Source organism: Odontesthes bonariensis, chromosome 6 (assembly GCF_027942865.1).
Source record: "Odontesthes bonariensis isolate fOdoBon6 chromosome 6, fOdoBon6.hap1, whole genome shotgun sequence".
Lineage (NCBI taxonomy): Eukaryota > Metazoa > Chordata > Actinopteri > Atheriniformes > Atherinopsidae > Odontesthes > Odontesthes bonariensis.
Window position 1 is genome coordinate 17,123,076 of NC_134511.1, and position 12,684 is coordinate 17,135,759.

A 12,684-nucleotide genomic window follows, 5' to 3' on the forward strand; every position below is an offset into this window, starting at 1 on the left:
TTTGATCTTGTCAGCTTCCACCGTGTGCTGTGTTTGTTTAGAAAGTTGGCGGGAGTCACATCGCCATCGCTCACAGATAAGGTGTGGAGTCATGTTATGAGACTCCAAATTCTGCCCTGAATGATGCTGAAATAGGGATAATTCTCACCGTTTATCTTTGAGAATGAAGTTAGTTCAGTTTTTGGGGAATGCTTTTCAGTTGTTACTTTATAGAAAATGATTCTGAATTCATTTCGAGAGCTGCAACAATCCAGCGTAACTGTAAAGATGAATATTTTTGTGCTCCGGACTGTTGGGCCGTAGGAAACGTTCGTATTATATCATCGTGTTCTCATGCACAGCTCAGTTTACAAAAGATGTTGAGATGCTGTGCAAAACGATGCACGCCCCGCACCGTCATCGTGCTGGCTTTTTGATCCATATGATGATAAAAGGCTGGGTGGTCCCTCTCCTCCCCAGTCCATGATAGCCAAACAGAATTGAAATTTTTATTTTTGCCACACCACGGGGCAGGTTGCCACTTGCCTCTGTCTGTCCCTTTAGGAGATCAGACTGTGACTCCGAGACAAGAAGAGATTCTTTGTTTAGTTTCCTCTCAGCAGCGGAGGAAGCTATAAGATACCTTTGTTGAAAAATGCTTTCATTACTCAAGAATGAATGAATGAATGCTCAGTAATGCTGCCTGCTGATTATCTATGAGATTTGAGAAATTGTGCAGTATTTCTGTCAAAACCCACATTTGCACACTGCAACCCTGACCATGCGTGCAAGTCGTTATCAGAAAACGTTGTGAAATGGACTTATATTACAGTCTGGTTCAGGACAAACCAAACACACTTTTTGTTAAACTCTTGTAGCAGTAATGGTTGCTGACTCTCTTTGTCTCAACACGTTTCTATCAGCTGTCGCCCAGCCTTGGTTTCAGAGGGGACTTCTGACCCAGCATGCCACAGGCCTTTGCACACGGCTTACCGAGTCATCCATCCGTGCGTGATGGTCTGTGTGTGTTTATGCTGGAGGCTCTTTTAGCGCTGGCATGTATGTGGGTTTTTTTTTGGAGGCTCTTCATGGCCGTGTTGGTGATTAGTTTCAGTGCATGTGTTTATCATTCCGTCCAGCTGGGTTTCAGGTTGAGGACTTGAAAAAGTGGCCTTAGACCTGTGGAGACGATCCCCACATGCATGCTTATTCTCATGATGTCCATTTCATTGTTGTGTAAAAGACAGGGTCACTTGTGATTTCGTTGATGTTTGGCACGATGTCACAGCATCGGAACTTCGTGCTTCAGGTCAAACAGCCACCAGGACGCCCCTCGTCTCTCGTCTAACTTTATTCAAATAAACAGCTTGTCCTGGCGGGGTGGAGCTTGGAGCTCCGCCACGAGAGCTCCAATCACGCTTCCCACGACTCACAACATTTTCTTTCACTCAGGGAGGCTTCAGAGGATTCACACTCATGCACACAGTCTGAAATCACACACATACGCTTCAATAGAAGCTGCCTCTGCTTTCCAGGCTCACCGAGGACCATCTGGTTCTCATTAATTATGTGTAAAGACCATGAACAGTGTCTGCTTTGCACACATGGATAAACTGTGTCCTGTGGTATCTGCAGCTTAATTCATCAACCTTTGAGTAATATATATCACAGCAGCGCAGCATGCAGAAGTAGCACATCTCGCTGCAGTCAGCAGTTTGCGTGAGCCACAAAAGGATTTGGCTTGAAGTAGAAAGAAGGCGGCGTGACAGATTTCTTAAGATATTTGGGGACATCGATGAAACCTCATCTACACAAATAAATCTACAAGGGCTGTGTAGGTTTATTTGTGTAGATGGCGCTGAGCTAAAGCAGAAGTTGTCGCATAGTTTCACCAAGAGGTTGTGAGGATCCAGTCTGAAGGATGCACTGACATCTGGCTGCACAAATTGCAAACTGCTATCAATTGAATATCTCCCATCTCATCACAAACGACCAGTGAAATTCAAAGGAAACACATTTGCGTTTGATTTGTTTTCTACAGAACTGACAGCCGTCACTGTGATGTTGGAGGTGAATAGAAGGGTTTTTTAAGTTTTTCCAAAAATAACATCCCGATTTCTCAGAATGATACTGAAATGTTTCCTCGTGGTGTGCGATGCGGCTCTTCTCTTTGTTTCAGGTCCTACTTTCTGATTTCTGTTTCTGTGCCCCTGTGCGTAACACTTGATTAGAGCAATGCTTTTTTTTCCCCCCTGAAGGACGGAAGTGATGTCGTTATTGTGTGTTTCAGGCCTCCGGTCCCAAACTGATGACTAACTGCTCAGATATCAAAGAAGTCCGTCGCTGCAACCGACTGGAGATGCCCGACAACTTAAACACATTTGTTTTAAAGGTATGTGCTCCGCGGGGCTTCGACTAAATATAAGTTCAATCAAAATTAGAAATAATGTGTCACTAAAAAGGCCGGTCAGTTAACTCTATCAACCACCTTTTCACCAAAGTGTCGTACTGAGCACAGGCATTAAAAACATGGCACTGAATCATCCTTCACAAAGGGGTTGAAAACCTTTTTTAAAACTTTTTGTAAGACGATCTTTTGCTTCCGAACCGTGTTGCACAGTTCACCATCTATGCAGTGAAAAGTACATGAAAGCGTCTTTGTTTCCGCAGGTTAATCGAGGTAGTCTGATATTTGAGACAGACAACGACCAGCAGGTCAGCTCCTGGACCACAGAGCTAAAAGAGTGTATCAGCAACAGGTGAGAAACACCTGAACGCAACACAAAGACACGCACGCTTAACCTGAGAATGTCTAGTCGTCATGTAGATATGTATCCCTCACAGGAGCAGCTTTTCACTTTGGAGTCTGTTTATATATTTTTTGTTCACATTTCACTGAAAATACTTCTGTTTGACTTTGAGTTGGTTTTTAAATGCAGGCCATTTTTCCTACCAACACCCCTTTCTGCCTTCTTCGTGCTGCTTTTTCCCTCTGGGTGGAAATATTTAACTCTTGGCTCAGTGTTTGTGGGTGTGCTTGATGTTTACTTGTGCTGAGGTATGCGTTTGCAAATGCAAGTGAGAGGGTTTCTTAAGGTGTGTGTGTGTGTATACAACAAGTGCGTGTGTGTGCTTGCTTGTCGGCTGCGTTTGCTCTTGTGCAAGTTTGTCCGTGCATTGGTTTGTTTGACGGCTCCGCGGACTAGAGCAGGTTTAAACTTTGGTACATTTGGAATATTCCTGGGGGTATTCAGTCATCAGACTCCTCAGTCAACTTAGTATTTACACTAAACCTTCGAGAGGTAACTTATCTTTTGTTTGGCGTGGGCTCTTGGGGCTTGACAGGGAGGAAAACAGGGCGCTAACAGAGTTAGAGCAGCGTGGGAGTTGAGGACAACTTGTGCGTATTGTGATCAATATGGGCCCCATTTGTTTTGTAAAGGATCGATTACAATAAAGTTTAAAAACAACCTGAAACATTAGAATTCTCATGGTCAACAGAATCAATAAAATGTTATTAAGATAGTTGACACCTGCTGTAAAGTTTTTCTCAAAGAAATTCTTTATGGAAAAAAGAAGCGTTTGAATCCACAATATCACAAAGAGTTAAAGGCATAAAACCAAAAAAAATCTTTGTTGGTTTCCCAAAAGGAAATGCAGCGTGTGCTATAGGTTTAGTGTTTGTAGCTGCATGTGATTGAATGTACTCATGTTGTAGTAAATATGTGGGTTATAAACAAGTTTTCCGTCAGGTTCAAACGTGTGTATTTGTGCGAGCGCATGAAAGGAAGTGTGGGGGAGGTCTGAGACTCGCAGAATCTCTGGACATTTCTCATTTCTGCGGATGTGTGGAAATACAAACACACTCAGACTTTGGTGTTTGGTGTTTGAGCGCCATTTCATTTTGTCTAAATGCTGTACAGACCTCTCCATAACTGAAATATTCCCCATCACTACGTGCCGTTTACTGATGCAGAGGTTTGGTGCCTCGGGATGCTTCAAAGAAAGAACAGATAAACAGATTGTTTAGAGCGGTGCTCAGACCAGCAGCTACCTTGGAAGAAAGAAAACAGCAAATAGCATCAACGCAGGCCATATGTTGTTTCAAAGCTCTAGTCTCAAACATTGTGGGCGATCCGTGAGCAGAAATGCAACGTAAAACACTAAATTCCTTTTCATGGAAGTAGATTCGCATGTCAAACAAATTAAAAACAAGTTGAAGAGTTGTTGTGTTGCCCAGAACAAGCTGTTTGTATATCCTCTTCAGAGTACACCGTGTTTCTCCAGGAGACCAGAATGAACAGATTAAGACAGGGCTCTACGGAGGGCCCTCTGTATTTCTCTTTCGTTTGTTTGTTTTTAGCGGCCACTGTAGTTTCTCCTAAATGCTTGCGAGGGAAGGGTGAGGCAGGAAGATGGGATTCAGTCGGTGGCAGTCTGCAACTTCGCCACTAGATGTCACTGGATCTCTGCATGGAGTGGCACTTTTCAGACATTGGTTCATTTTTGTAGCTTTCAGGAGACAAAACTCAACAATCTCAGCCGAGACTGGATACATAAATCATAAATGCTGTCCGGAGAGGCAGCTTTGGGAACTTGTTGTCATGCCTGCTGAGTGGCTGTCACTTCAAAGGACAGAGTCACTGTTATCAAGTTATCAGTCACACCTTTTCTTTTCCTTCTGTGGCAAGCGAAGGTCTCATAGTTGGAATGTTGTAGCGTTACATGTTCAACTGCAAATCAAATCGAATTCATTCTTTAATGTTTCACTCAATTTGTTTTTTTAATCATTTTCTGTGCAGTGTGGGATAGCGACTGCTTGTCATATTACTTTTGAGTTTGCTGCTCTTTCAAGCCCCAACGGTCCACTCTCCATAGAATAAAAGTCACTTCCTGAAGGTTTAGTGCAAATGCTAAGCCGACAAAAGTCTGAAGCTCAAATGATTCATCATATCAAGACTATTGGAGCCAAAGGAAGGCACGATTCTTCTGGGAGAATGGACACTGCAAAGAGAGGGTGCGATGGGTGTTTTAGATGTGGTCTGATATTTTAGGTGTAGTACGCTGCCTCTAACCTTTGCAGCTTGGCTGAATGGCTGAAATGTTCCCACCAAGTGAGGACAAAATGCTCAACGATTGTCACAAAAACAAGAACACAAGCGCACACAGCGAGGTGAAACTTGTCTTCCTGTTATTCAGAGCGCCGCAAAGTCAAGTCAGCATTTAAGCAGGATTTTCTCCAACTTCCCTCTTTAACCTTCCCCTTCTCATCTGTGTGATTCCACGCACACATGCCGCCTTACATCCGTGTGTTTGTGTGTGTGAGCAGTGAAACAAGAACAGTAAGTCTTATTTCAAATCTGAACTGGTGAACTGGACTCACTTCCTGTCTGCGCTCCACGTCTTTGTGCTCCCTCAGCCTGCTGTTTCCTCCACGCTCTCTAGACCCGCTCCACCGACACACATGTGTATGTCTGTTGCTGTGAGGACACTCGTTGGCAGAACGTGTGTCCCCTGCAGCGGTGGTAAAAAAAAAAAAATTTAAAAAAAAATCCTTTTGGCCATTTCCAAAGCAACTGACATCCCAGTGCCGTGCGTTATGGGCCATAGTGTGAAGCCACAAACCAAAACAAAGGCAGAGATTGCTGCTCGTCTTTGTCCCGTTTGTACTGCTCACATCGTCGGACTTTGCTCACGATCAGTAGGAAATAAAAGAATAATACAGAGACAAACTGCGAGAGAGCCATTCTCTCTTTATCGTTTACTGCAAGCGGGGATGCTGGGTAGAGTCGCCGCATCGTTCTCTGTTCTGCCCCGTTTGTTGCTTTTCCACTCCTTTGCTCTGCTGGGGATACATACAGCTGGTATTGACATCAACAGAAAAACGGTCAGCCTTACCGACCATTTTGGACGTGTTGCGAAGAAAATGCAACTGTCCTTTGTACATCACATTGCACATTCCCCGTGGTCCAAGATGTCTGACTCCGCCATGCCTTTAAATCTGTGTTAGTCCTTTATTGATGCTAAGAGTGCTAAAAAGAAAATTTAAAAAACTGGCTGCAGGTTGGACCCGTCTAGTGACCTCTGCCCTCAGCCTAACCTTCACCCTAAAGCCACATCAAAACCCCCAAACAGCCCTTTGAAGGTGTGTCAGAGAGGACCCACCAGTCAAACCGATCCACACAAAACATCTATTCAGCAAAAAACACACACACGCTGTTGCTTTTTTGAACCCCTTCTGCTCATGACAAAATTGGCAGCTACAATAAATCAACAAAGAGTTGTTTTTGGATTAAATACAACAAAAAAAAAAAGAAAAGCCTGATGAATGTCTGTAAACGAAGCGGCTCTCACGGCTTCTCAGCAACGAGCACAAGCCGAGCTGAATTAGAATAACAGATGGTGAACTAAAGTCACGAATCGTGTTCTCATCCCTCAGGTCGGGCAGCATGGATCTGGAGCTCCCCCTCTCCCCAGCTGACAGCTCTGTTCCAGCCAATCACAGAAGGAGCTCAGAATCAGGAAGTCAGCGTGAGTATGGGGATGACGGGAAGTTACACCCTCCGACAGGCAGGGTGTAAACCAGAGAGCTGTAACCTCAGAGTTTACAACCTCTGTAAAAGTTGGCTGCTGGGTGTCCACGGGGCAGGTTCTCTGCCACTTTCACAGCTTTGCGGAGTTTTTTTAGTCCTTTACTCCAAATTTGTTATCATTTTCACTATTCTGACTATGTAACATAAAGAGTGTTCATTTAAAAAACATAAACCAAACTGATGGATGTTTACGTTAATCTGAACTATAGTAAACTTTAAATAGTTTATGTGAAAATGCAGTTATTAGCTGATAAAGTTGCACATATTGCTTTTCATTCACACTCTCTCCAGCTGCAAAATGCTCCTCCATCTCCTCCAGAGAAATCTTCGGACTTGTCATGAGCATATTGATTAGTTGAGGAATGAATATACTGACAGGATATTTACAGCGTGTTGTTCCTCTGTTCGTCTCCCCCAGTTCCCGTCACCTTCTCCCTGCCAGAGCAGGTCATCCAGAAGACCGATCACTACCTGTTCTCTTATCCCTGGTTCCACGGGCCCATCTCTCGCGTGAAGGCTGCCTACTTGGTCCAGAGCTCTGGACCAGAGGGACACGGGGTGTTTCTGGTCCGGCAGAGTGAGACGCGAAGGGGAGACTACGTCCTCACGTTTAACTACCAAGGAAAAGCAAAGGTACACATAAAGATCCGCACTGTCACACTGGGAGCTCAGTGCGCCCGAATGTGCTTTTTCTGTGTGTGGTAAACATTTAGAAGAGGAGGCTTTATGGAAGCACTGCTGATGGAAACGTCACCGAAGTCCACTGAAGTCTCACCTTCTTTCCTGTCTTTCTTGTCTTTTCCTCCGCAGCACCTGCGCCTCTCTCTGACGGAGTGGGGCCAGTGCAGGGTGCAGCACCTGCGCTTCCCCTCTGTCATGGACATGCTCAGTCATTTCCGCCTCTTCCCCATCCCGCTGGAGTGCGGAGCCGCCGGTGCCGTCACGCTGTCCAGCTTCGTAGTGGCGGGCTCCAGCCCCCCATCACAGGGTGAGACTCCCATTCAACCGTCAAGACTTGGATCTTATTTTCATTTTCACCATTGTTTTTATTGGCTCTGGGAGTCCAAATACAGCAAGAAGCACAAGAGGCTGAACATTTTCTAACTTCTCCCTGATGCTTGTCTTTTTCTCTCGTAAGATACTCAATCATTTCAAAATTGTTTGGAAAAGTTATGAAGAAAAAGTTTGTTGTGGGTATAAATCTGTGGACACAGACGTTACAGTGCTGCAGGTCAAGTCAATATTCCAGAATAATCTTTCACTTTCATCCCACAAGCACCAAATTTGACACGATTAATGCCTGGGAACTAATAAGCCACCTGATGATACAGGTGTCTACAGAGTTGTCATGACAGCCGTGTCCGCTGGACGTGTTTTAAAGTGTTAGGAGTGAAAATGTAAGTTTGCCGACCTGAAAGTTCAGTATAGCCGCTGGTGTTTTAAGGTGGGGGGGGGTTTATCACAGTTTGCATTAGATTTCGTTTGGACATTATTTTGACTCCTTAAAATGTTAAATCATATACTTCTTTGTCAAATTCAGTACCAAAAGTCTGTATAATAATTAGCTTCTATCCTCACAGTTTACCAGCATTATAATGCGGAATTAGTTTATTCACATGCAGAACACCATCTTTTGATGCTATGATCATCAAAACTGGTTTATCGGATCTTATTCCAGGTCAGAAACCACATTTTAAAAAAAGGGTTTTCAAGTCCACTCAGCGGAAAATGTTTTTACTGCCAGGCTTTTTAGAAAAGAAAAAAAGTAGGTTCATATGAAAATTTGTTCCAAATTTTATGGGTGTATCATAAAGTGAAAGATTTCCCTCATCAGAAGCGGTAGTTTGTTTCAGTTAACTTGATGAATCCATCTTACTTCCCGTCCAAAACAAGGCATCAATGTGTTCCTTTGCTGCTGCGTGACAGGTGTGATGCAGACGTATAAAGAGCGTTGGTTTAAAGTGGTCACCGCAACTCATTTCCTCTCTTCGCTCCTCAGGTCAGCTCTCGGGCGCTCTCCTCGTCCCGTTCTCCCTCCATCGGTGGAGCTCAGAGCCCAGTCTGGCCCACTGCAGCCTGGCTCGCAGCTCCAGCCAGCTCCCCTCTTTCCGCTCCACCACCACTTCCACTCACAGCTCCGCCTCCCCACCAGGGAACCACCAGTTCGCTCGCACCACCCCCGTGCCTGAACCCACTCCGGTGGCGCCGCCTCCTCTGCGACGGAGTGAATCTGTGGGGAGGAGGCCCCTGCAACGTAACCCCAACTCTCACACTCCCATCATTCCTCAGCGGGACTCAGACTATGAGCTGGAGCCCGACCGAGGCCGCAAGCGGGCGATAGACAACCAGTACATGTTGACTCACTGAGTCAAAACCTCTGTCACCTGTGAAGCCAGCACGCACACACACACACACACACACACCTGTGATCAGATGGTAACCTGATCACAGCAGACTCATGAACTTGAGAGAAAAGTCTTTGTCTGATGAATGCATAGCACTGTGTATGTCAAGGCGAACACACACGTGCTGTGTGTGCGTGTCAGACCCTCACAGGCTCCGCCCAGAGTGTCCACAGTGAATGTATTTTTGCAGTTTTATACCAGTGTTAACTAGGATGACTAATCTTGTTTTTAGTGATGTTCAGTCACACGAGCAGTTGTCCTCGAGACCTGGCAAAAAGATGTTTGTTTGTTTGTTGTTGTTTTTTATATATATATATAAATATATATATGTCCACTCTGGTGATTTTCATAGAGGTGCACTCGATGGAAATTCTTTGGCACTTAACCCGAACTGATGGGAAAGTGCTTCTTCGGGAAAAGAAAAAAGATGACGACTTGTGCTTTTCGCACAAAGTCCCCAGTGTGGAGCATCCTCCGCCTTTCTACACAAACAAACAGCACTCTTTTCAGGGTGTGATTTCGTAATGTTTCTCCTCTTTGTGCATTATTAGATACCCAGGTGCACGTTGCTTTCAGTGCACTTTGTAAACATTGTGTATTTTTTCTATACACGGAATCTTTTGTAGAAAAATGTTAGTTAAAAAAAAAAGGAAAAAAAAATAAGAAGAATAATAATAAAGTAAGAAGGAGAAAAGTTTGGTCCAGTCAGTTGGGAAGCTTCTCTAGAAACAGACGCCACACCTCTTCCACCCCCCCTTCAAAGTTCAAAGAATCCCAGACACGGCTCAGGGTCGGCTCCTTCTTCCTTACTGCTGTCGCTTAAGGCTGAGTCGGCGGTGTGTTGTCTGTGCTGTGTGTGCGTGTGAGACGAGAGAGAGTATCCATCAGCTTGTGTGAACTAATCCCCAAACTTCGAGCTTCCTGAAAATGCATGAAAATGCACCCCAAAATCACTTCGCACCAAAGAGCAAAATGAACCGAAGGAAATGCCACAAAGTCAAAGAAAATGGAGGGATGTGACAGTTATGATAACATGTTTGCATCACATGAGTGTGATGTAGAATATGGAAGGACCGCACTCATTTGAAGGCAAAGCTCTTGACCCACCGGCCCCGTCCACTTCCCCTACCTTCACCTGTGGACATTGTGATCTCTGGAAAAATGAGCAAAAGTTTAAAGAATGTAGCTGGAGACGGCAGAACCGAGCACCTGGTACCTGATCCTGTTTTAGTGCTACCTCAGCTGACACACCGCCGGTGTTCAGTGTCACCGCAGGGGAGGGGGAGGGGGAGAGGGGGGAGTAGCTGCAGTGGAAAACGAAGGAGAGAAGAGCCAGTCTGAATATAGTCGGGTTGGGTCGCAACAGTATGAACAAACAAACAAAAACAAACAAGCTGTTTACTCCAGATGATCTTTTCCGAATCCTGACCAATCCGGTGCCGAATCTGAACCGACAGCAATTCAGAATGACACCGTATCTTATTGGCCCTCTTGTGTTTTCTTCTTCTTCTTCTTCTTCTTCTTCTTCTTCTTCTTCTTCTTCTTCTTCTGCGTTTACCTCCGGAAGTGTCAGAGTAGGAAGAGGTCTTTCCCAAATTATTGATACACTATGAATGAAGTGATCATAAGAAAAAGAATAATAACTGAACTCCATTTAATTGATTATGTGGCATTTGAATGTGTAAAGGTTTTTGACCCAATGTGTCTTATTTTTATCTAAGTACACATCCACACATACACAGGAGACTCGAAAACTTGAAAGGCTTCACCCCAAAGAACCCAAGAGGAGGAAATGCTCCACGTACAGACCAAAACAAAGATGGGCATTCGACAGTTTGTAAGATTTGGCCATTGAGCTGTGTGGACCCTCAGCAGAGCTCGAGACTCGATCCCCTGTAAAGCAGATGGTGACATCACACTGGTGCCTCTTTTGGGTTTCTAATGCATGCATTTTCTTCCAACTTCGTGCAGCTCTTCTTTGTTTGTTTGTTGGGTGGGTGGGGGGATAAACCTCTTGTTTCTAGCTTCACTTTTCACACCCAGCATCGATTATTATCTCTCATTTGAGTATTCTGACTTCAGCGCAGCAGCTAAAACAACGGAGGGCCGTGAAGATCATGTTTTTACACTAGAAGTCATTTTGAATTGAGCTGTTTTTAACAAAAGTGTTTGGGAGGAATGTTTTTTTTTAGTTTAAAAGAAAAAAAAGGTCTTTGTAAGTGTCACGAGATGTTACACACTCCAGCTGCGTGTTTGTGAGCCCTTTTATCTGGAAATTGCCTACATCAGAAGGTGCCTTCTAAAGGTTTGAAGCTGCACTGACTACAGCGACTCAGGTGTCCATTTTTATTGCTAAAAGCGAAGTGTTTAATAGAGCTCATGCAAAAAAAAAAGAACCTTTACCAAAGCGTAAAGCTTTAATCCAGGGATAAGTTTGTCTGTTGAGGTTCCTCTCAATCAAAAGCATCTGAAGAGCTTATTTTTATTTTATTTTTTTAAATCAGGATGAGTGCGTGTCCACGTGGGAAAACTGCAGCCTCACTTCCACCAGCGGTGGGATGCATTTTTGTCTGTTTTCTAACCTTGCTTTAACACTAACTTTAGCGGATGATTTTATTTTATTTTTTAAGATCGACCGTCGGTGAACTTGTGCTTATTGTAGGGCTCAGACCTGATTCTGTCTTTTCTTTTTTTTTTTGCAAAGAGAAATGCAAAACTGCCGCTTGTCTTCCCTCCTGAACACGAGTAACATGCCGCAAAGCCGCTTCTCTCGCCACCAAAGTAACCTTTTAACAATGGTTTTTGTCGTCCTCTTTGAGTGTACCATCACGATCTTTTAAAGGGGAAACAAAAAAAAAAACAAGGATGTTTTTGGCCAAATGTACGGTTGGTCTTCCCGCCTTGAACCGATCCCTCATCACCTGTTTCATGTCTGCTAAAGCAGATTAACGGTAACTGCGCATCCGTCTCCTCACTTTGCGGGAGGATGGCTGCGCCTCTGCCAGAAAGCTGCTGTTGCTCCCCTCCTCCCTCCATACCTTCTTTTTTCTCTCTCGAAAGCTCAGGGTGCGATTGTGTGGTGCAATAAATGAAAGACACCCAGAGCTTCACACCTTCTATCTGTCGTATGTAAGGATGAATTCAGTGTTCACACCTGCTCTTAGACTAGAAACTGCGCCGTGTTTACAACCAGGACTTTTTTTTTTTCTTTCTTTAATACTCGAGTTAATGCTAGAGAAGATCCCCGTGTATCTCGGGTGTTTTTGATCCCCGACATCTGTTCCAGAAACTCTTTTTAGCGCCCCCCACCACCAGCCACCATGTTTATTTGAAAATGTCCAGCAGATTAATGTAATGTGTTCTCAATACTGTTCATCCTGTTTGTTAACTTCGCACTGTAAACATTTCAGTTCAGCCCAACGTCCCTTCTACTGCCAAACGTCAACAATCATTGGGTCTGCATTTATTCACTTACAACTAAATTATATTGAATATATATCAACTGTATATTCGACTTTTTTTTTTTTTTAAATAAACCTAACCAAAAAATGACGTAATAACGTGTTGTGTTTGGTTTATCGGGTCCAAATGATTTTCTTATTTGTAACCAACATCAAACCGTGGCCAAAATCACTCAAGTACTAAATAGAAGCGTTTCCAGAATAGTTGGAACCGACACCACCCATTTGGAAAACTGATAAATGATG

At 44.1% G+C, this 12,684-nt stretch overlaps 1 protein-coding gene across 2 annotated transcripts in view; it reads left to right on the top strand.

Moving 5' to 3' along the window:
- The window catches only part of sh2b3 (SH2B adaptor protein 3), a 51,794-nt gene extending 39,265 nt beyond the window's left edge, over positions 1-12,529 (top strand). For both annotated transcript variants that reach the window (XM_075467661.1, XM_075467662.1), the window contains exons 3-8: positions 2,270-2,371; positions 2,650-2,738; positions 6,419-6,510; positions 6,991-7,205; positions 7,383-7,560; positions 8,572-12,529. In XM_075467661.1, coding sequence (XP_075323776.1) covers positions 2,270-2,371; positions 2,650-2,738; positions 6,419-6,510; positions 6,991-7,205; positions 7,383-7,560; positions 8,572-8,939 — 1,044 coding nt within the window. In that variant the 3' untranslated portion in view covers positions 8,940-12,529. The remainder of the gene's footprint in view (positions 1-2,269; positions 2,372-2,649; positions 2,739-6,418; positions 6,511-6,990; positions 7,206-7,382; positions 7,561-8,571) is intronic.
- Positions 12,530-12,684: the final 155 nt, after the last annotated feature.